Here is a 25,091-nt window from a genome sequence, read left to right on the forward strand (position 1 = left end):
GCCTCCCAGGCACCCTGCCTCGTTTAATTTTTATCACACCCCTGCAAGCTACTTTTATTATGCCCTTTCTACCAATGAAGGATTCACATTGAATAATTATCCAAGACCACAAAAAAAGTACCAGTTTCAGGATTTGAACCCAGGTTGATCTGGCTCTAGAGTCAAGCTCTTAACCATTCTTTATTGCTCATTCGCCTATCACAGGTGAAGGGAGAGAGGGAGAGAAATGTTATTTAAAGATGAAAAACTTCTGGTTCAGGGGTATCTGGGTGGCTTAGTCGGTTAAGCATCCTACCCTTGATCTCAGCTTGGATCTTGATCTCAGGGTCATGAGTTCAATCCCAGCATGGAGCCTACTTAAAAAAAAAAAAATTAAAAACCAAAACTTCTGGTTCAGTAATTGGGTTAAAAAAGTCTAAACTTAATTCTGAAACCAATGATACATTATATGCTAATTGATTGAATTTAAATTTTAAAAATGGAAAAAATGAAAAAATTTTCTAAAAAGTCTAAACTTCTCAAACTGTATTAGCAAAAATTCTTAGTATTTGTATTAATTTGTTAATACATCTAGTGAAAAAGAAGACTTCCATTTCCACCAGTTTCTGTGGCTTTGGAAGGTGTCAGGAAAAGAATGCATTTAATAGCTGAGAGTCATATCAGGAATAGAAAATAAGCAAAACGTATGGGCCTGTTTTACTTTTATTGCTATGATTTATCCAGATTCTATGTCTTGTATACTTTCAGGATTTGGAATATCGTCTAGATCCAAAGACCAAGGAACTGCCTCATTTGAGAAACCCTGACATACTTGTGGGTGAAAATGACCTCACAGCCCTCAGCTATCTTCATGAGCCTGCTGTGCTCCACAATCTCAGAGTCCGCTTTATTGACTCCAAACTTATTTATACATATTGTGGTAAGTGTGCCTTGCTTTCTGAGTGGACCGTGAGCTCCTTCCTCTGATAGACATAGCCACAGAATTACTGTGCATGGGGAAAGAAGGCTGCAGTTGGGTTCCTCCTAGAGAGAGAATCACTAAAGGGTTAAACAAGATTACCATGTTCATTAGCTAGTTGCATTTTGTGCTGAATAAGCTCTTTTGTGAACTTATATAATTTTGCTCAGGAAAAAAAAAAAGAACCGAACTGGGTCCATCTTTTAGATTTTCTTCCTCCCAAAGAAGTCATTTGACAAATTCAGTGACTGGTTTGCCAGTGACTTTCATCTCGTACAAGGACTGCTACTCAAGAAGAGTAGATGTTCAAAGTGCGGTTTCCAGAAGTTCAGTGTTCTCTTGTACTCAGTGCAGGACTGAGGACTCAAGGTAACTGTTCTTGCCTGATGTGCTGGCCTGGGCCCATGCTTGTTACAGTATTAGCTGCCAGTGACTCAGCTCAGGATTCTTTTTCTTTCTCTTAGATATAAAGCACCAGGTACTTTGGGATTTTTTTTCCCCTTTTCCTTCTTTTGTCTCTTCTTTCTCTCTCTCTCTATTTTTTTTCTTAATCTTATTTTCTACCTTGTCCCTGGCTCTTTTCTCTACTGACTTCTTATCTTTCTTTCCCTGATAACTCTCTTCTGGGCTCTGGTCTGGGATTTCATTCATTTTCTTCTAAATCTGTTTGCTTGGGTGACCAACTCCGTGCTCATCATTTCTTCCTTACTCCCCTGCTTTGGACAGGGACAGCTATCTTCTCTTCATAAAGGAATTTATACCTCTTGCATCCTTCATACTAACTCTTTTTCTTCCTTATCTATGAACCAAATACTTCTGTTTCTCAATTTTTGTTTTTCCATTTATCTTTTTCTTGCATATATGTTACCTCCTTGGTGAAGACTCCCATGCTTGTCTTATCTAAATCATAAACCCCTACTCCACTCCTTAGTTTCCATCTTCTTTCTCTGTTTAATTTTTCTCCCTTTTCCTTTCTACTATCTAACCTGTGATATTTATTTTTTCTTATCTTGTTAATTGTCTCAATTTCCCACTAGAATATAAGGTCTATGAGAATAAAGCTTTGTCTTTTCTTGTCTACTGTTACAAACCTGGCACTCAGAAAAGACTTGAGACATACTTGGAGCTGAATAAATATTTGTTGATTGAAGGACTTCATTAAGTCAGTATACACCAACTATAAACTTTATAAAGACATACAAAAAAGTATAAAAAAGGAAAAATAGTTACATATAATTCTCTATTGAAAAATAACCAGTATTATGTTGATATATCCTATATGTGTGTATATGTGAGAAAGTATAAATAGATATGAAATTGGAATTAATCTGTATATAGTTTTGTGTCATCTTTTGCTATGACATTTAATATTCTTTAATAAAAATGTAATCTGTGGTGGTAGCGTAATAGTCTGTCTTATGAATGTAACAAAATATTTGGCTACTCTTCCTTTGTTATATATTTTGTTTGTTTCTACTTTTCACTCTTGTGAATGATACTATGATAAATATCTTTATGAAAAAAAACTTTTGCTTGAATGCCTGATTATTTCATTTGGATAAATTTCTAGTAGTAAATTTTTTATTTTATTTTATTTTATTGAATATTTTCAGTATTTATTGAATATTTTATTGAATATCGAATATTTTCAATTATTAAATTGAATATTGAATATTTTATTGAAATATTATGAAAATATTTAAAGTTCTTTTAACATTACCATAGTTTTGATTTTTAACAGCTTAATGTTTTAAAATGGAGTTTTAGTTAGGTCTAGGTATAACAGGTTCAGAGCAAAGGCTATGGTATATTTTGATCTTTAACAATTTGTTAAACAATTTGTTAGTTCAAGATTAACTGAAGTTGAAATTTGTGTTGACTGTGATTCTTGCTTTATATGTCCATTAGTATATCATTAACTTCTTTTGCTTTTTTACCCTGCCCCCAGGTATAGTCCTAGTAGCTATAAATCCTTATGAACAGCTGCCTATTTATGGAGAAGATATTATTAATGCATATAGCGGTCAGAATATGGGTGACATGGATCCGCATATCTTTGCAGTAGCTGAAGAAGCTTACAAGCAAATGGCCAGGTTGGTGAAAGCTCTATTTATTTTTTTCATGATTCTTACTAGATATGATTGCTTCTTCTCTGCCAAGTCATAGATATTTTAAAGTGTAGTGAAGAGCAGCTGGTAAATTATTATTAAATAAGCAGCCTTGATTATTTCAAATGGTCTACATTATTATTTAAAAACCTTGTATTTATAAAAGGACATACAGTCTTAAAAACTGCCTTTGGGGTTGTAGAGGGAGAGGGGTCAGGAGAGGAGGGTGGGGTTATGGACACTGGGGAGGGTATGTGCTATGGTGAGTGCTGTGATGTGTGTAAACCTGGCAATTCACAGACCTGTGTCCCTGGGGCTAATAATACATTATATGTTAATAAAAAAAATTAAAAAAAAAAAAAAAACTTGCCTTTGGAATCTCCTGCTGCTGTGACTATGGGAGGACAGATGCTATGTTTACAGAGAAGAGGACCGAGGACTGGCGGTGTGAGGTCATGCTCCCTCTATCCTTCAGCTAATGAGCAGCAGACTAGAGAGAAAAGGCCTAAGAAGAAGATGAAATCTGTCTGTATCTTAGAGAATTAAATACCAAGGAAACTGTAAATTTAATGTTACTCTTACGTTCTAGAGACCAGTGATCCTGAACAGCATCAGTAAAATGTCTTTAATATTAACCATGGAAACCTAACATTTTGAGAGTAGAAAACCAGAGGGAAAAAAAGCTACTTTCAAGACTAGACTGTGCTGTTAATAATGTAATATAATGAAAATCAAAACTATGGATGTATAGTATAGTATACATTTAACTCATTGCTCCAGTCTTCAGGAAAGAACCAGCATATTATAAATATGCTGTGGGAAACCCTGAAGCAATTTATGAAGTGGAGAGAAAAAAAATACTGCGGAGGTTTTATTTTCTCCTTTCCAAGCAAGGAGGGTGTTTGTTTGACATAATTGGGCCAGCACATAACAGAATTTTAGAATTATTTCCCTGCCAGAGTCCATAGAAGTCATTATGCCCTTTTATTAATAAAATATTATTGTTCTAATAATCGCTAAGACTTATTAAATACTCTCTCTGTGCAAGGCACTGTTTAATTGCCTTCCATTTTTTTTAAGTAATTTTATCCTCCTAACAACCTTTTGAGGTTGGAGTTATTATTAATCTTCATTTTACAACTGAGAAAACTTAAGCACTTGAGAAGTTATTTAACTTTCCTAAGGCCACATAACTAGGAAGATTAGCTTTCAAATTCCATTGGTCTAACACTATGAAATATTATCATATTAAATATAAAATGACTAAATATAGTTTTGTACTACATAATATGCTTATTATAGCAGATTCTGTTATAAAATGGAAATGAGTGTCAAAAGTATAAGAAAGGTTACATTTTTTTAGAAGGATTTATTTATTTGAGAGAGAGTGTTGGGTGCATGCAAGTGGTGGGAAGGGGCAGAGGGAGAGAATCTTGAAGCAGACCCTCCGCTGAGCATGAGCTCTCTGGGGGGATCTCAGTGCCACAACCCACAAGATCATGTCCTGAGCCAAACTGAAAGTTGGCCACTCAACTGGCTGAGCCTCTCAGGTGCCCCAGAAATTTTTTTTTTTTTAAAGCTTTTAAATTCCATCTATCAGCACAATTTTTTCCCTAAAATGAGAAAAGCCCACCAATATTTGAAGTGTATGGCACTGGAGCATTTGGCAAAATGTTAGCACCACGCAAGTGCAGCCAGAGAACTACTGGGCAGAGAAGGAATTGCCGGGAGTGCCAGGACCGAAAAACCGTCTCCAAAAATTGTTATACTGCTCCTAGAGAAGGATATGACTTCTTTAAAAAACTAATTTTAAAAACAAAAGTTTGATTCTTAGCATTTTTGTGAGAGAAACCCAAGAATAGTGTTAGATTTATGTGAGTATTTCTGGCTTTTAAACCCTGGATTTACTCTGGTTTCCACCCAGCCCCCCCAGCCCCCCAAATTATTCCCCTGTGACTCAGCCAGTCATTGCAATTACTGCAGGTTGGCTTGCTGCTTTCCCCTTTGCTCAATTCTGTTTCCAAGCCAGTTTTAAAATACGCTTCAGTCTTTCCTAAGTCCACCATGTATATGAGTAAATCTGTGCACATAAGATGTGCTGCAGCTGCTAAACAGTCCATGTCTCTTAGGCATACAGTGGGAGCTAGATATTGCAGGATCCTTTCTTATCATCTTTTCCTTACTGAGTGGAGATGTGCCATATTCACCACATGTGAGACCTGGTACCCTTAGAGGCCCCTACAACTTCAGGGAAGGTAATGGCTACTTGTTCAGTAGACCTTTACTGAACATCACCAACACACTGTCCCAGGCATGGGGGACACAGCAGCAGACAAGTGAGACAAATAGACAAAAATTCTTACTCTCCTGAAGTGAGGCATGATAAACAATAACAATAAATAAGATACAGTTTATCACATATTAATAAGTGCTTTTCTGGAAAATAAAGTCAGAGAAGTAGATAATGTTAGGTGGGCCAAAGGGCATATATGCTAGGCTCAGGGAGAGCCTCCTTGTAAAGCTATCTCTCCCCGCACCTTTTTTCTTTCAAATGTAAAAAAAAAATCTTGAGCTTAAGTGTGGACAAACAGTACACAGAGGTACCATATACCCTACATCCAGCTGTAGTAAATAATTGAAACAAGGAAATTCACATTGATATAATACTATTAAGTAGTCTAAAAATCTTGATCACATTCATCATTTCCTTTCTGATGTGCTTTTTCTGTTCTAGGATCCAATCTAGAATCATACATTGCACCTAGTTCTGTCTCCCTAGACAGATGGTCTATCTAGGACCATCTGTTTGTCCTCTTTCCTTTCATGGCTTTGACAACTTGGAAGAATGCTAGCCAGCTATCTTGTAGACCCTGAGGACACGGCAATAGAAGAATTAGACAAAACAGACTGCAAAAATCCTTCCCCTTCCGAAAGTTTAAGGTTTTCTTTGGGTTAGATTGAGGCTAACCATGTGGTATGCCCTTCATCATATAGAGGAGACACAAGATGCCATTTACTGGGGATGTTAAGTTTGATCACTTGGTTATGCCGGTATCTACCAGATTTCTCTACTATAATTACTTATTTTAAACTTTAAAATTAGTAAGTGTATTATAGGAAAATACTTTGAGACTGTGCAAATATCCTGTTTCTCATCATACTTTCACTTTACTAATTTTAACAGCCATTGACATTGCTAGGTCAAAATCTAGGTGTAAATGTAGATTTGTAGGTATTGCCTACAAAATTCCCTCTAGAAGATTTGTACTGGTTTGTATTTCTGCCAAAAATATTCAAGAGTCCCTGCTTCCCTATAGCCTCATCAACAAAAAATGTGTAGTCTTTCTTTTTAGTTCTTTACTATCCAGTGGTATCTCAATGTTGTTTTCATTTGTATTTCTTTAAATATGAGTGAGTTTACATCTTTACATGTGTTTAAGAGACTTTTTATTGATGTATTTGTTTCTTTGTTTATGTGGTAGACTGTCCATTCATGTCTGTTTCAATTTTTCTATTGTGTTTTTAGTCCTTTGATCCTCAATTTCAAGAATTTTAAAAAATACATTAGAGATATTAGCCCTTTGCCTATGGTATATATTGCAAATACTCCCCATCCTACTTATAAGTTTTCTTTTTATTTCATTTATGCTGTTTTTTTCCTATGCAAAATAATCAGTCTTTTTTTTATTACTCTGTATTTTGAGTCATTGTTAAAAGCCTTTCCCTATACCAGGATAAAAGAGAAATTCATCCATGTTTTCTTTCTTTTTTTTTTTTTAAAGATTTTATTTATTTATTTGACAGAGAGTGACACAGCAAGAGAGGGAACACAAGCAGTGGGAGCGGGAGAGAGAGAAGCAGGCTTCCCATTGAGCAGGGAGCCTGATGTGGGACTCAGTCCCAGGACTCTGGGATTGTGACCTGAGCTGAAGGTAGATGCTTAATGACTGAACCACCTAGGTGCCCCTCATCCATGTTTTCTCCTACTCTTTGTGTTGTTTTATAATGTACCTTTAGATCCCTGATTGAATTGAAGTTTATTCTTTTTTATTTTTTAAAATATTTTATTTATTTATTTGACAGAGATCACAAATAGAGAAGCAGACAGAGAGAGAGGGAGAAGCAGGCTCCCCGCTGTGCAGAGAGCCCGATGTGGGGCTCAGTCCCAGGACCCTGGGATCATGACCTGAGCCGAAGGCAGAGGCTTTAACCCACTGAGCCACCCAGGCGCCCCTGAAGTTTATTCTTTTGTATGATATGAGATATGGATCTAAATTTATCTTTTTTTTCCAAATGGCTATCTGGTTATTCAGCATCACTTATTAAGAAACCCATTTTGGGGGCGCCTGGGTGGCTCAGTGGGTTAAGCCGCTGCCTTCGGCTCAGGTCATGATCCCAGGGTCCTGGAATCGAGCCCCGCATTGGGCTCTCTGCTCAGCCAGGAGCCTGCTTCCTTCCCTCTCTCTCTGCCTGCCTCTCTGCCTGCTTGTGATCTCTCTCTGCCAAATAAATAAATAAAATCTTTAAAAAAAAAAGAAATCCATTTTGCTCCAGTTCTTTCAGATGCCATTTAGCATATCCTAGGTTTTCTCATGTTTTTGGATCAATTTCTTCTCTCTGTTCTTTTCACCTCCCTTTATCTATTCATGTCCCAGTACCACACTGTTATAATTATAGTGCCTCTGTAGTAATTTTTTTTTTTAAAGTAGGCTCCAAGCCCAGCATGGGGCTTGAATTTATGACCCTGAGATCAAGACCTGAGCTGAGATCAAGAGTCAGACACTTAATCAACTGAGCCACCCAGGCACCCCTTAATAATATTTTTTAATGTTTGGTATCATTAAACCCTCTCATAGTTTGTCCTTTTCATTATTTTCCTGGCTATCCTTAGATGTTTGTTTTTCCGTATATACTTTGGTATCAACTTATCTACTTCCATAACAAATAAAGCTGTCTTTTGAATAATTACACGAAGGAAAGGATAGAGTGCACCATTCACATATCTGAGGAAGGATATTCCAGGCAGAGAGGTCATAAACTGCAAGGACCCTACAAGGCCATGTGGGGTATTGTAGCAAATTTGACTTCTTCTCTGGGTGTGAGTTTTGAGCAGAGGAATGGCTTGATCTTGCAGCTATGATAAAAATCGACCATAGATTGCTGCCAAAAATGCATGTCCTGAATCTAATTGGGAGGAAACACCAGAAAAACTGAAAATGAGGGCATTCTCCAAAATAAATGTATATGCTCTTCAAAATTATGAAGATCAAAAAAGTCAAAGAAAGGCTGAGGAACTATTTAGGATTAAAGGAGATGAGCATTTTATGCTAGTTAAGTGCAATGAATATTCTGCATTGAATCCTTGGTGACTGGGGAGGAAAGGTAACTATGTAGGGAACAACATTGCTGGATGTTAGAGTATAGACCATAGACTAAATACTACTACCATATCAATACTATGTTTCATGATTTTGATTATTGTAAATAGGTAAAAGCCGGTCACTGTTCTGAGGAAGTAAATTACTCTAAATTATATAGGAGGCATCATGTCTGTAACCCACTCTTAAATATTTCAGAAAATATAAAAAGAAACAGAGAAGTTAATAAAACAAACAGGCAAAACCTAAACAATTGGTGAATTTGAGTAAAGCGTATATGGGAGTTCATTTTACTAGTTTTGCAATTTTCCACAAGTTTGAAATAGTATCAAAACTAGTTAGAAAAACAAGCAAAAATTAAAAGAACAGTTGGTGTTGGGATGAGGGTAGAATCCAGAAGACTAGTTAGGAGATTTTTGTATTGATCCAAGCAAGAAAAAATGATAATCTAGTTAAAGAAGATATTTATGGAGAAGGTAAAAGTGAACGAATGGATTCTGGATGTATTATTATTTTTATTTTTTAAGATTTTATCTACTTACTTGTCAGAGAGAGGGCACAAGCAGGGGGAGCAAAAGGCAGAGGGAGAGGGAGCCTGATGTGGAACTTGATCCCTGGATCCTGGGATCATGACCCAAGCCGAGGGCAGATGCTCAATTGACAGAGCCACCCAGGTGTCCCTCTGGATGTATTTTTTTTTTTTTAGCCTGGTCCGAAGCTTTTATTTTTTTTCCAATTTATTTATTTTCAGAAAATCATTATTCATTATTTTTTCACCACACCCAGTGCTCCATGCAAGCCGTGCCCTCTATAATACCCACCACCTGGTACCCCAACCTCCCACCCCCCCGCCACTTCAAACCCCTCAGATTGTTTTTCAGAGTCCATAGTCTCTCATGGTTCATCTCCCCTTCCAATTTACCCAAATTCCCTTCTCCTCTCTAATGCCCCTTGTCCTCCATGCTATTTGTTATGCTCCACAAATAAGTGAAAGCATATGATAGTTGACTCTCTCTGCTTGACTTATTTCACTCAGCATAATCTCTTCCAGTCCCGTCCATGTTGCTACAAAAGTTGGGTATTCATCCTTTCTGATGGAGGCATAATACTCCATAGTGTATATGGACCACATCTTCCTTATCCATTCATCCATTGAAGGGCATCTTGGTTCTTTCCATAGTTTGGCGACCATGGCCATTGCTGCTATAAACATTGGGGTACAGATGGCCCTTCTTTTCACGACATCTGTGTCTTTGGGGTAAATACCCAGGAGTGCAATTGCAGGGTCATAGGGAAACTCTATTTTTTTTTTAAAAGATTTTATTTATTTATTTGACAGAGAGAAATCACAAGTAGATGGAGAGGCAGGCAGAGAGAGAGAGGGAAGCAGGCTCCCTGCTGAGCAGAGAGCCTGATGCGGGACTCGATCCCAGGACCCTGAGATCATGACCTGAGCCGAAGGCAGCGGCTTAACCCACTGAGCCACCCAGGCACCCCGGGAAGCTCTATTTTTAATTTCTTGAGGAATCTCCACACTGTTCTCCAAAGAGGCTGCACCAACTTGCATTCCCACCAACAGTGTAAGAGGGTTCCCCTTTCTCCACATCCTCTCCAACACATGTTGTTTCCTGTTTTGTTAATTTTGGCCATTCTAACTGGTGTAAGGTGATATCTCAATGTGGTTTTAATTTGAATCTCCCTGAGGGCTAATGATGAACATTTTTTCATGTGTCTGATAGCCATTTGTATGTCTTGATTGGAGAAGTGTCTGTTCATATCTTCTGCCCATTTTTTGATGTGTTTGCCTGTTTCGTGTATGTTGAGTTTGAGGAGTTCATTATAGATCCTGGATATCAGCCTTTTGTCTGTACTTTCATTTGCAAATATCTTCTCCCATTCCATGGGTTGCCTCTTTGTTTTGTGGACTGTTTCCTTTGCTGTGCAGAAGCTTTTGATTTTGATGAAGTCCCAAAAGTTTATTTTCGCTTTTGTTTGCTCTGGATGTATTTTTAAGAAAGAATGGACAAAGCCTTGCTTATGTGAGGCTATGAGAGAAAGAGAGGAGTCTGGGATGGTGGCAAGGTATTTGGTCCAAGTACCTGAAAGGTGGGAGTTGCCATTTACTGAGACGGAGGATACTGAAGGAAGAGCAGCTGTACAAGTGGAGTGGGAGCATGGGAGGAGGAAGGGTGGAGTTTTATTTTTGATATCTATCCTCCAAGCAAAGCTGACAGAAGTGTTTCTTCTCCAGTAGCTATATGGCCAATGAGAGAGTAGCAATAACCCGGGGTCCTTGACTTGGGACTCCTTTTTAAGCATGTCCCTTACAGAGAACAGTTCCTCATAGAACACCTTCAGAGTCAGCCCTCTTACTTTAATAGTCTTGTTGACTTACAGAAGAGAAAATGTCAGTGGGCTGCTCTGTCTGTTTTTCTTCTTATATTCTTGTGTCCCATTTATATCAGTCTTTTCTCACGCTGGAACTGACTGTTCTTTGGTAACTAAATGACAATATTATTTTCCTTAAAACAAAAGCTTTTTTTCTTTTGTTTCCTTAAAAACAGTATTTCTTAAATACTTTAATGTGGTATATTTTTTCCCCATTGGGAATGGTAAATAAATTTTTTCTACTAAGTTTCATTTATGGGTTTTCTTGAAATTAGATACTTACATGTATAACCTTGGTGAAATCAAAAAGATATCTGTATAAATCACAACTGCATCAGTAAATAACTACACAAGGTTAAATCTCCTTGTCTGCTTCTGTCTCAGTTTTATTGCGGACACAATGGAACAGTTTCACTGGCTGGTTTACCTTGACACTTAACGCTGTTGTGTGGTGTGCATTTGTTACCTTTCTGTTCCATGGAGACTAATTAATAAGTATGTTGCTCTTCCTAGTGGAGAGCAGACTGGTAAGGAGCTGTGGAGCAGAGCAGAAGGAGCATGGTGTACTTTCTTCTTGGAAACCAGGGGATGCAGTATGTGACGTCATTCGTAGAGCTCTGCTCTAACCTTAGATAACCCGTCTAACTAATAGTAAATAGTAATATTTCCCATAACGTGGAAAAAATAATGCTGTCGTGCTTACTTCAAAGGTGAAAATTATCTTAAATGATAAACATAAAAGCACTCTGAATCGCATAACAGAAAGTTACTGAATCACTATGTTGTACACCTGAAACTAATGTAACATTATAGGTCAACTATACCTCAATAAAAATGTTAAAAATACACTCTTTTTTAAAAATGGTAAGTCTTGGGACGCCTGGGTGGCGCAGTTGGTTAAACGACTGCCTCCGGCTCAGGGCGTGATCCTGGAGTCCCGGGATCGAGTCCCACATCAGGCTTCCCAGCTCCATGGGGAGTCTGCTTCATTCTCTGACCTTCTCCTTGCTCGTGCTCTCTCTCACTGTCTCTCTCTCTCAAATAAATAAAATAAAATCTTTAAAAAAAAATATAAAAAAAATAATAAAAATAAAAAAAAATAAAAATGGTAAGTCTTGCAGTATAGGTGTTACTGTCATCACGTCTTCATCATTAAGGAGTTTTATGTCTCGGGTGCCTGGGTGGCTCAGTGGGTTAAGCTGCTGCCTTTGGCTCAGGTCATGATCTCAGGGTCCTGGGATCGAGTCCCGCATCGGGCTCTCTGCTCGGCCGGGAGCCTGCTTCCCTCTCTCTCTCTTCCTGCCTCTCTGTCTACTTGTGATCTCTCTCTGTAGAATAAATAAATAAGATCTTAAAAAAAAAAAAAAAGGAGTTTTATGTCTCCATTCTCTTCTCATCCACTTCAGCCTCTCATCTAGTTGATTCCTCTTGACTGTTCACTGCTAGGCCTTGTCTGAGGGTGGCTCCTTCTTTCTCATGACTGGGAGTCTCTACGTGCATCGCTGTCCGGAGCTCCCTGCCTGAGGGCAGGTACAGATTATAAAAGCTCTGCTGTTACCAACAGTGACTCAGCTGCCCTATGGAAACAAGTATCCCATTTATGCAAATAGACTTGAAGTAATATATGCTATATGATGAGGAATCTCATGTATGATCTATAAAGGTGGATTAACTTACATTAATGAATAGCTGCCATGTTTTGATGCCTGCTGTGTCCAAGCATGGTGTCAGGCTTGTTTCCTCTAATCTTCCTCACATCCCTTGGAGCAGGCATCATCACCCCTGCTTTACAGGTGAGGAAACTGAGGAAAATAACTTGTCAGACTATCGTGCTAATAAACAGCATCTGGAAGTGGAGATGTGGTTCTCGCTTTGAGACCCCAAAGCTTTCCTCCTTTGTCATTTCATTTTCTTACTTTCAGCTACTCTCTCCTCTTCTTAACACATCTATTCCCTCAAACTAACGTAGCATACTTGTATTGGTGCACATTTTATTCAGTCTAGAATATCCTTTTCTGTGCTTCTTCATCTGTCTGATTTTTATGTATTTTTCATGATCCCACCCAGGTTTTAGTTTGAGACTAGCTTAGTGCCTGGTATATGATTGCTCTTCAGGATTCTTTACATATAAATGTGGCACTTAGTGGGCACTAGCTACCCCATAAGGCTGTGGAAGGAATAAAATACAGGTAATACAAGTCTATAAAAGTCACAAACATATGTAACTGCATATTTCTGTTACGGCCTTATTATGTTAATCTTATAGGCTCTGGAGTGATGGCACAGAGAAGTCAGTTTGACCAGAGAGGATCTTAATGCCATGTGAGTGGTTCCTCACTAGGAACTGACTGACCTTAGTACATATCTCTAGGAAACATTTCTTTCCATTTCCTGAACAGTGTCTTTGCCTCTCTAAAGCACAACTTTCACCAGTCTGCCTGCACATCTTTTTAGAGGAAATATTTAACTTAAAAAATAATATTAAATATTGTCATTGTGAAGTCATTGTCTGATATCACCTTTAGAATTTAAATCTTTTCTTCTTGAATGGATGGAGCTAGGGAGTATAATAATGCTAATTGAAATAAGTCAGAGAAAGACAATTGCTATATGCTTTCACTCATGTGAAATTTAAGAAACAAAACAAACAAGCAAAGGGAAAAAAATAAGAGAAAGATAGACAAAGCACGAAACAGACTCTTTAACTATAGAGAACAAACTGATGGTTACGAGAGGGGAGGTGGATGGGGGTTGGTTGAAATGGGTGATGGGGTGGAGGAGGGCACTTGTGATGAGCACCAGATGATATTATGGAATTGTTGAATCACTGTATTGTACAGCTGAAACTAATATAACACTGTATGTTAACTAACTGGAATTAAAATAAAAACTAAAAAAAAAGTGTTCTTGAGATTCATCAGAACCGGAAATCATGAAAACACAGAGCACAGCAGCTTGATTTTAATGAGTGATAATGATGTAGAAAAATTTAACAGCTCTTAACAAGAGAGATAGGGATTAGAATCTCAAGTGACGTCACGTAATCACACTAAAGGCACGGCATTGGAAGAAAGCTTTATATCACATGAACTTAGTATTTTCTCTTTTTACAAAGGCTCAGATAAGGGAGAAACAATTAGATTGATTGCCTGAAAAAAAGTAAAACTCGAGATTTTGTTTCATGCACACATGTTCACTTATAAGCTAAAAATTAGATATAGGTGCTTGTCCACTTAACTAAGGTAAACAGCAACACCCAGTGGTTATCAGAGAGTCAATATCAACATGGGTGAAAATATTAAATTGTCTTCCATATGAGTCAGGCCTGAGGTTGGCGTTACTTAGTTTAGTCTTGAGTAATCTTGATGTGACTGAAAAGTATGCTCATTAAATTTGCAGAGAACAAGTTGCTGGTCTTAGAAAATACAAGTAATATTCAGTATGACCATGATAGACTAGAGAGATTACATTTTTTTAAAGGAAGGAAAATCTATATATACCTGATGTAAAATGAAAACTGAGTAGATATAAGAAAAGGCTGGACAGACCAATTAGATAGAGATATACTGAATAAAAGGACTGAAGACCAAGGATGGAAATGGACTAAAGTGAAACTCTTCTCTTTCATCAACCCAGAGTGGATATTCTGTTCTTGAATAAATTTTTCCTGAGGTTTCAGGTGCCACTACGTAGTTTCATTCCCATTGCATTCTTCCCATTCAACCTAGTTTTCTCCTAATCATCATGTGAAAGTCAATGAAAGCATCCCCTTTTTAAGGTAGCGTTTCCTGACATCCCCTCCCCTCATCTACCACCACTTCCATCCTGGGTGGTATCCTGGGTGGACCTCCTTGTTAAAATGGAGTGAAGTAATGAAGTGCTTCATTTTAACTATACTTTCATTCTCTCTCAAAAGGCTATGATCCCGGAGTCTTTTATCTTCACAAAATGTTTGGCACATTGTGACTGCTCATTACATGTTTGTTGAATAAATGAATGAAGCAGTATTTTTAGGTGGGGGCTTTTAGTTCACATTAGAGCTTCTGGAACCACCATTGATAAAACTAGGTCAGAAGAGCTTACCTCCAAAGGCACCCAGTACCCAGATATTTAGGATTACTCTAGAGGCCCTTGAGAAAACTGGCCAAGCCAGAAATCATAAATCTTTGCTTCACGTGTCCTTAAGACAGTCCAGATTGATCTGACTTTGATGAAGAGTAGAGAATCTTTGTTCTTTAATGTGTTTTTATCAGGGTTTTGAAGTGATATCTACCTCCCAAAAGTAGAAAAAACTTTCTTGTAATAAAAGAATAGGAACACTTGAAGGATTATAAATACTGGCTGATAAGATATGCAAAATTTCAAAGAACAGTAAATTATTATATATATATATATAAAACCACATAAAGCTTACAGATCAAATGACTAGAAGAGGGTAGACTCTGGTATTCACCTTGAACCATAAAATTTTTTAATTTTTATTTTTTTAATTCAGGTATGATTAACATACAGTGTTAGATTAGTTTTAAATTTGTAATATAATGATTCAACAATTTTATACTTTACTCAGTGCTCATCAGTATAAGTGTGCTCTTAATCCCCTTCACTTATTTTACCGATCCCCCCGACCTTGCCTCTGGTAACCACCAGTTTGTTCTTTGTATTTAAAAGTCTGCTTTTCTGTTTGTCTTTTTTCCTTTGTTCATTAATTTTGTTTATTAAATTCTACACGTGAATGAAATCAAGGTATTTGTCTTTCTTTGATTGACTTATTTCACTTAGTATTATGCCTTCTAGGTCTATCCATGTTGTTGCAAATGGCAAGATCTCATTCTTTCTTATGGCAGAGTAACATATCATTGTGTCTATATACTGTATTTTTATTCATTCATCTGTGGGTGGACATTTGGGTTGCTTCCATATTTTGGCTATTATAAATAATGCTACAGTAAGCATAGGAGTGATTCTCTCTCTCCCTCTCTTTCTTCAAATTAGTTTTTAAAATTTTCTTTGGCTAAATACCCAGTAGTAGAGTTACTAGATCATAAGGTAATTCTATCTTTAACTTTTTGAGGAACCTCCATACTGTTTTCCACAGTGGCTGCACCAGCTTGCATTCCCATCAACAGTGCACAAGGGTTCCTTTTTCTCCATATCCTCACCAACACTTATTTCTTCATTTTTTATTTTAGCCATTTTGACAGGTGTGAATAGGTGTGAGGTAATAGCTCATTGTAGTTTTAATTTACATTTCCCTGATGATGAGTGGTGTTGAGCATCTTTTCACATGCCTGTTGACCATCTGGATGTCTTCTTTGAAAAAGTGTTTGTTCATGACTTATGCCCATTTAAAAATTGGATTATTTGGGGTTTTTTGGTGTTGAGTTGTGTTAAGTTCTTTAAATAGTTTCGAAATTGATTTCTTATTGGCTATATCATTTGCAAATCTCTTCCTTCATTCAGTAGGTTGTCTTTTTTGTTTTGTTGTGTAAAACATAAATAAACAAATAAATAAAAAAAAACATAAAAACAGTGTAAATATTGCTTTTGTTTCCCCTGCCAAAGGAGACATATCTAGAAAAATGTTTTTACAACTGATGTCAAAGGGATTATTGCCTATGTTTTATTCTAGGAATTTTATGTTTTCAGGTCTCAAAATTAGGTCTTTAATCCATTTTAGGTTTATTTTTGTGTAGGGGATAAGCAAGTGTGAACCACAAAATTTTTATCTCTGATGTTTTTGTGTGTTTTCTCCTCATCTCTATCCTACCCTTCTTGTTTTTCCTTTTGTGTGTCTTTATTTTTTTTTTATTTTTATTTTTTTTAAAGATTTTATTTATTTATTTGAGACAGAGAGAGTGTGAGAGAGAGCATGAGCGAGGAGAAGGTCAGAGAGCGAAGCAGACTCCCCATGGAGCTGGGAGCCCGATGTGGGACTCGATCCCGGGACTCCAGGATCACGCCCTGAGCCGAAGGCAGTCGTCCAACCAACTGCGCCACCCAGGCGTCCCTTGTGTGTCTTTATTATCTGTTATGCTTCTCTCGTCTCCGTCTTCTCTTCTACCTATGTCTACTCTTATTCTGTCTTTTTGGCATTTCTTCCTATGGCCACATAGAACTGAAAAACATTTTAAAATTGTACCTACTATACCTATTTTATAAAGATTTCTACTTCCTGCATTTAGGTGAATTGATTATTTTACATTTTTACTCTTTGTAGCCATTTATTGATTTTGGTCATCTCAGATTCAGGGGCCCTCTAGAGAAGAAATGTTGCCCATTTTAAATATGGCTACTCAAGACCATCTGAGTCTCTGTAGGCCTGTCCTCTTCCAATTGTCCTTGGTTCCAAGAGTTTACCCTGGCTTAAACTGCAAGCTGTTGTCCATCCAGCATCTGAAAAACAACTCCAGAGTTAGACTTTTAGATTATAGTACTTTAGAATTTGAGAAGGACCCTTGGTACTATTTAACCTTAAAGATGAGGAAAGATGAGAAAACCAGAGAGGTCATGCAATTGCTCAAAGCTGCGTAGCTCGTATATGACAGATCTAGGGATAGAGCCTTGATGTAGAGGAGCTTTTATGTAATGGAAGACTGGTGCTTGTTTATATATTGGAAGCTCTGCTAAGCTTGGGAAAGATGGGAAGACTCTCTGCCAAGAAGTCAGGAAATATAAAAAAAATAATGTCCCTTAAAAAATTTAAAAACTGTTGATCCTAGATCCTAGAAAAGAAAATGTATATGGCATGTGATTGATATCATATGTACGTGGTATCCTAAATCCTAGAAAAGAAAATGTATATGGCATGTGCTTGATATCCTATGTACATAGTTGTACAAGCCTCTGATTCATTTGAACAATCCTTGATCTTATTGCCTTTAATATTTTTCTTCTTCCCTATATTATAGGAAAGAGCTGTATGAATTTTTAGATTTTTTGGTACAATATTTTGATATTAAGACTTGAAATAACATTTCAAAGACAGTACAGTTTAAATAGCAGTTCCCACTGATATTTTCATCAGACCAGTGGAAACCTCCCCACCTCGTTTGCTGTTGGAAGGAGGGGTGTTACACAGGGTGCAGTGACAGCTGATCATGCACAAGTTAGGAAAAGGTCATTTTTCTAATCATATTGTAGAAGGGAATCCAAAAACTGTTGATGCAGTACCTTGATTAATGTATAGAAAAAGGTGAATTCTGAGGACGTTTTAAATGACTAAAAGAAAGGACAGTGGTGCCACAATGAGAACTGTTTTATTAGATGATTTAGGTTTTGATGAATGAATGAATGAATGAACAGGGGTAATGGGAGTATCCAGTTCTGTCTAGAAATTCAAATAAAAAGAAAATGAGATGGTGGGTATGAGGTTCAACGATGTTTCATGAAAACAGGGATTATGTGCCAGCTAGTATTATAAAACTTAAACATTCCTTAGTGTCACCTAGGTCCTCCTAGGTACTTTTCCCCACAACATGGGAGTCAGAGTGTCAGGAACAAGTTGCTATACTCCCACTGTATTTTTCAAGGTCTATAAAATAAGACAGTTACCCTCATTTCTCATAGGAGGAAGAAACCTTTCCTTGAGAAAGTCCTAAATTTCTACTTTGGAAATTTATTGTCAAGTACTGTGGCTTCTACCACTTTGGTGTCTCTTAAATCTTTCTACCTCTCTCAGTCAGGACAGCCACAACCTCTGTTCAGACTTTCATAATTTGTCATCTGGACTCTCACCACTCATACTACACATTGCTGCCAGAGTGATTTTTAGTAGTTGGATTATTTTGTTTTCTGTTTAATGGCACTCCATTACCTTTAGGTAAACTTCAGATTCCTTAACATCTCACGGAAGTACTCTATGGTCAGTTTCTTGGTCATCTCTACAGTCTTAGCCATCATTACTCCCTGTTCCAGGCAAATTGAATTATTTGCTTTTTCCTAACTTCTCATGCATCTGAGCTTTCATTTATCTTATGTCCTTTCCCTAGAACGTTTGCTTTCTGACTTCTGCCTCCCTTACTTCCTTTTTCCTAGTTATCTTTTTAGACCTTATTCTGATATCTTCTTCAGGAACCTCTCCTGAACACCTCTTCCTCCTTTCAGTGCCCCTTCCCATGTATTATAATCTCAAATTACAGTCTGTCTTTCCTGTTAGACCATTACCCACTTGAGGACACAAATCACAGCTTATTTAATTTGTAACCCTAGTGTTTAGTACAATATTTGGCATGTAGTAGGTATTTGATAAATATTTGTTGGCTAAATAAGTCTCTTTTAAAAGACAAAAAGACCATCTTCTGTAGTAGAATAACTTCCCCATCTTGTGGCCTTACAGGATAGTTCCACTAAAAACCTTTGAAATCATCCTGATCCAGTCCCTTTGTAAATTAAGAGCACAAATAATACCACCTTTGCTATTATAAAAATACCTTGTTTGGTTTTTAAAAAAAATTTATTTATTTATTTGACAGAGAGACACTGTAAGAGAAGGAACACAAGCAGGGGCGTGGGAGAGGGAGAAGCAGACTCCCCACTGAGCAGGGAGCCCAAAGTGGGGCTTGATCTCAGAACCCTGGGACCATAACCTGAGCCAAAGGCAGATAGATGCTTAACTGACTAAGCCACCCAGGTGGCCCTTGTTCAGTAATTTTGATTAAAAGTTAATTGCTGGTTCCGGGGCGCCTGGGTGGCTCAGTGGGTTAAGCCGCTGCCTTCGGCTCAGGTCATGATCTCAGGGTCCTGGGATCGAGTCCCGCCTTGGGCTCTCTGCTCGGCAGGGAGCCTGCTTCCCTCTCTCTCTCTTTCTCTGCCTGCCTCTCCATCTACTTGTGATTTCTCTCTGTCAAATAAATAAATAAAATCTTTAAAAAAAATTTTAAAAAAAAAGTTAATTGCTGGTTCCATCTTAAGAAGTAGGATTTTCTACCTCTGTCCTAGTAGAAATTGTCACCAAAGCAGAGAGATTTAGGGGTGCCTGGGTGGCTCAGTAGGTTATACGTCTGCTTTCAGCTCAGGTCATGATCCTAGGGTCCTGGGGTTGAGCTCTGAGTGGGGAGCCCATTTCTCCCTCTCCCTCTACCCCCATCTTGTGCTTGCTTTGTCTCTTTAGTGCTCACACTCTCTCTCAAATAAATCTTTAAAAGAAATAAGCAGAAAGATTTATTCTTAGATTAGGTTGTTCATTGAATTTCTTTTTACTTATAAGAAATACACATTTATTGAGCATTTGTGATGTGTCAGGCTTTGTACTAGGTGCTGGATATTAAAAATAAAGATGACTTAGGTTTTTATCCTCAAAGAAATGATAGTCTTTGTAAACAAGTGTATTAGAGTTTTTGAGTCATTGTGTGAATGAACTAAAGATGGGATAGTAGATAGTCTTTGAGTTCTGACATATCTGAAGAAGTCAGCCAACAAATAAATGAACTGTTTCTTCTCTCCTGAGAAGAAACTTTCAGTAGGAACTGGAGTTTGTGGAACATATGATATAGGGACTGTTAACTACTAGACAATCTGTAATTTTAATTAAATAGGATTTTCTTCTAAATTCCCCTGCTGTGGCTCCTTTTTCTTCTGAGGTGGTTGCAGTACTGTAATATAGCAGAATTATTGTCTAGAAATTAAATAATGTGCTTGAGACCTGTTCACACAAGTATCAGAGACCCTCTAACACAGATTCATCCTTAGATGTGATGCTACCTAATATGATGCTTGATATTCTCCTCTCCCTCTCTGTTCATTGCTAGTTTGTACGTAGTTACTTTTATTAGGAAATATTCTCATGTTCCTTCCCACATTGCTGCATGTACGAACCAGAAGAGATTCACCATGGTTTGCTGATGAGAACACAGAGGAAATAATGCTAGTCCCATGCAGGAGCAGGCAGCACTGTTAGTTACTCTTCTTTGTTTTACAGAGATGAACGAAATCAGTCCATCATTGTAAGTGGAGAGTCTGGGGCAGGAAAAACAGTCTCAGCTAAGTATGCCATGCGATACTTTGCAACCGTGAGTGGTTCTGCCAGTGAAGCCAATGTTGAGGAGAAGGTCTTGGCCTCCAACCCCATCATGGAGGTAAGGCAGCAGTGGCCTTGGCCTTCTTACTATGTTCTGTTAAGAAACCTGCTCAAAAAAGTATCGAAACAGCACCTGTCAGAAAGTCTGGGCTGTCTCAGCCACTAAAAGTAAGAAAATATTTTTCCACATATTAGTAAGAAGAGATCTATGAAAAGTAGAAAGTCAGGGAGGTAGCCATTTGAGTAAAGCCCAGCTATGGAAGCATCTACTTATTCCATAATCCTGCATTTTTAACCTACCACTGACTTGCCGCTAAATAACTGGCAGTGATATTTCATTTTCTAAATTTCTATTCTCCTAGAAATTTATTGGTCCTCGTACTAGAAGAATGTTTCTCATTTCCCCCCATTTCTGAAGTTCATAGGATTCACTATACCCAAGCATGATGAATTTTATCATTCCTTTGCCACATTTCATTTTCTGCATTTAGCACAACCTGTTTAGCTGTAAGTTTCTATTTGTTTCCCCCAGATGTGAACTACAAGCTTAAATCATGATCTTGTGAAACATTTTTCTTCTTGTTTCTGTGAAGCACAATACACAGCTTTAGGTTAGAAAAAGAAATTCGGTAGCTATAAATTCCTGAGAAAGGAAGAAGTGCAGAAGGATGTCCTTTCAAAAGCAAATATGTCTACAAAGTGGAAAGCTCATGCCAAAGAAAGTGGACCTGTTTGTGTGAGACTTTGAGTATTTCAGGATTTGTAGCTAGAGAATTATTTGTCTATTAATACAATATTAGGAAAGTCGCATTTTTGTAAGTAGTCCCATTGAATGGAAAAAACTAATTCTCATTACTAATGGGGGGGGGAATTATTTTGGACAGGGAGAAAAAAACCTGTCTTATTAAAAATTCAAGTCAGCATTTTTTATTCCTGTTTTTTCCCTCTGTCAAGCCTTATTTGTCACCCAAACACAGACGGAGTTTAGAACTGGCCTGGTGCACCTGTGATACAAGTGGTTGTTGCAATAATCAGTTCAGAGGTAATTGTGCCTGGTTTGCAGTGCCGTGTGTCACACTTGGAAACAGGATATTGTGCCCCAGCCTGCGGGGCTGCCCTCCGTAGCAGGAGGACCTCTGTCCTTGGGACCAAGAGTTACGAGGGGAGTTACGAGGCTGCCTGGACTAGGTACACTGTCCAGCGAGAACTGGAGAAGTTTTCTGAAATAGCACAGACAGGGTGGTGGGGGGTGTGTGTGACAGAGGTGTGCGCCAGAAAGACTCGTAAAGATTTTAAGCAAATATTAAGATTTTGAAAGAATTTAAGCTACGGATAAATGCTGGATGCCATTGTTAATATTGGGGAAATATAATCCATAGAGCCAGTTTTGGGTTTTGGGTCAGAAAACAACTGGGTTTTGATTTGCTTCCTACCATTGGTTTGACTGTTTTGGGTCACAACAACAAATTCTGTGTAGTTGTCAGAAGTTTATTTCATTCTTAATCCCTAAAGTTAGAATATCCCAGTCTAGACTGTGATGGCATCAGGGAATCCCATCTCTTCTAGGCTGGATCATATAATAATGTAAGTCTGGGATGAACCTTCTAGAATATGTCTAGAATATTTTATGACCTTGCTATATTCTCATTCAAAAAATAGCTACATTGGTTTTTCTACAAAACAGATTTGTGTTAGTAGGAGAGATTAAAATGGTCATAGATCCTACCTTTTTTTTTTAAGATTTTATTTATTTATTTGACAGAGAGAGACACAGAGAGAAAGGGAACACAAGCAGGAGGACTAAGAGAGGGAGAAGCAGCTTCCTGCCAAGCAGGGAGTCCGAGGCAGGGCTCCATCCCAGGACCCTGGGATGAGGACCTGAGCCACCCAGGTGCCCCAAGATCCTAGTTTTTAATATGTAGTTATAAAGAATTTAGTTTATTTGCTGGGATGAACAAAAAAAGATAAAGCCATCAGTTAACTCCCTTCTATATTGTTGTGTAGTTTTTCTGTGGGAATTTGGATTAAGAAAGTTTGACAGAGAACTAACTCTCAATGACTACAAATGAGGGCATCCCAGTTTGAAAGATTAAAATGGAATCTGTGGCTGAAGAATGGTGACAAAGGGTTTGCAGTCATAGGAAGAAGAGATAGATGAAATATTGTGTATGTGGCCTAGAAGGTCTGTAACATTAAACTTGCCCCAAGACTGTGTTTCTCTATCAGAGTCCTTTACTGCCGTGTTAAGAATGGCATGGCTGGGTCTCCAGCAATCTGAAACCCCTCCCCGGATAATGAGCATCCCACACAGTTAATGTCACATCCTAGTGGCTATTGGGATTTGCACTTGATCCTTTAGAAAGAACCTCCTTATCCTCAGATAGACTCCTTTTGCAAAATATGAATAATGCACAGATAAATGATTTTTTTTTGGCTCATTTTATCATGTTTTCTTTTTTTCCTTTTCCTCTAGGAAATTTTAATCCTAAAACGGGGACAGAGAAAGATTCTTGGGGGGCATAGTGAGTCTTAATAGTTCTTTTACATCTTTAATAAGCATAGTTAAAGATTTTCATCTCCTTTTAGTAAAGAAGAATAAGTCGCTGAACACTTCACTGAAATCAATAGTAAAATCAAGACCATAAAGCCTTTTTTCATTAACAATTTTTTGCTAATTAAAATGATAACAGCACCAGGGAAGCCTGTTGAAAATATAGTACTTAGAAGCCAGAGGGAGCAATTAGGAGAAAAGGACAAAAAGTATAGCTTATATATAGAACCTTCTTTCCTTATCAGGTTCAAGGCTTATAATCATGTAGTTCTAGTTTTGTAAAGGACCCTAGGGCTCATCTATCCTAGTCACTTCACGCCTGGAGACACTACTGCTCCTCAGAGGATTAAATGTTGGAAAGTTGGTGGGAGGGCCTGGTCTAATACCCACGTCTTTAGACTTCTATTTCATTCACTCCTTCTACTCTTCTTTGCTCTAGGTTTAAATACCTTTTACTCAAAGACAGAGGGAAGGGGTCTGTTTCAACCCTGACCTTGCTTCTCACAAGGGTAGTATTGTTTTGGCAGCTCAGCCCCTTGGACACGTACTCTGAGTCGCTAGGAGAGAGATGGCATATGGAAGGAAGGTGGGGTGCGGTCAGGGAAGGAGGAGAAGCTGTGGACCCTCTTTGCCAGCTTGCTTAGTTGCTGGTGGGAAGGGGCTTAGGACAGTGCCTGGTAAACACTCGGTGGCTATCACTGTCACTGCCACAATTACCACAACTTTTTCATCTGCTCTTTGATGGAATATTCTGTTTTGAAAGAAAATCCTGCATTTATCATTAATTTCCTTTTCTAAATAAAATAAAAACAATTGGAAGATATGGAGAATTTTGTTGTACTTTTTGTCATATTAAGAAGGGGAATATCTCTACCCTACCCCTTGGGATAAAAATACATGTTTATAAACAATAAAAAATTTAAAAAAAAAAGAAGGGGAATATCTAAGTAAATGTATTGTTAAATTGTCTTAAGCTACACTAGACTACTCCTATTACTTTGCTGGGAAGATAGCTTTCTGTCATTCTTTCCCTTTAAAATGTTATTCTGAAATATAGCAGTGTTCTTATTGCCAAAGCAAAATAGGACAGTACCTGCCCTGTGTTTCCGAGAGTGAAATGTGCCTTCTTTGATTGATCAGAGAATCTGATGTGTTGATTTTTTTGTGGCTGTGTTACTACTGTTTTCATCATTTGTATTTGTTTTGCTTTTTTAACACTCCAGAGCATTTTCATGTCTTTCTCTCTGCTATGGTTTCAGTCTACTAATCCTGATCCTCTCAGGTTCTGTACAAGTAAATTAAGTAGTCTTACATAAAATATTTTACTAAATATTTAATGCATGCATTATGTGAACGCTTGATTCTCTACCTACACCATGTTTTTTGCTTTTCCTTGGAAGAAAAATTTCTAGAAGCATGTTACCTAAGTTAGAAAGTAGTGCATATATTATCTTAATTTTTTTAATTATATAAAAAATTAGCAGAAAGTTACAGTCTCTGAATTCTATGGCAGATGTTTTCAAGTTGGATACAGCTATCAAAATCCAAGGGCAAATTTTATTATGTTTGGTTTCTGAAAATGACTGAATTGAATGGGTGATTACTAAGATTCTGCTAAAAACCAGTCCAACTGGGCCTTTGTTGTCACAGGATAAGAGGATAGAAACTTTTAGCTAAAGAGACTCAACAC

General features: G+C 37.7%; 1 protein-coding gene across 7 annotated transcripts in view; it reads left to right on the top strand.

The window, feature by feature from the left end:
- The window catches only part of MYO5A (myosin VA), a 201,805-nt gene that overhangs the window by 70,531 nt on the left and 106,183 nt on the right, over window positions 1-25,091 (top strand). For all 7 annotated transcript variants that reach the window (XM_044230814.1, XM_044230813.1, XM_044230815.1 and 4 more), the window contains exons 3-5: window positions 748-919; window positions 2,907-3,051; window positions 20,752-20,908. In XM_044230814.1, coding sequence (XP_044086749.1) covers window positions 748-919; window positions 2,907-3,051; window positions 20,752-20,908 — 474 coding nt within the window. The remainder of the gene's footprint in view (window positions 1-747; window positions 920-2,906; window positions 3,052-20,751; window positions 20,909-25,091) is intronic.

The sequence above is a fragment of the Neovison vison genome, chromosome 13, assembly GCF_020171115.1.
Source record: "Neovison vison isolate M4711 chromosome 13, ASM_NN_V1, whole genome shotgun sequence".
Lineage (NCBI taxonomy): Eukaryota > Metazoa > Chordata > Mammalia > Carnivora > Mustelidae > Neogale > Neogale vison.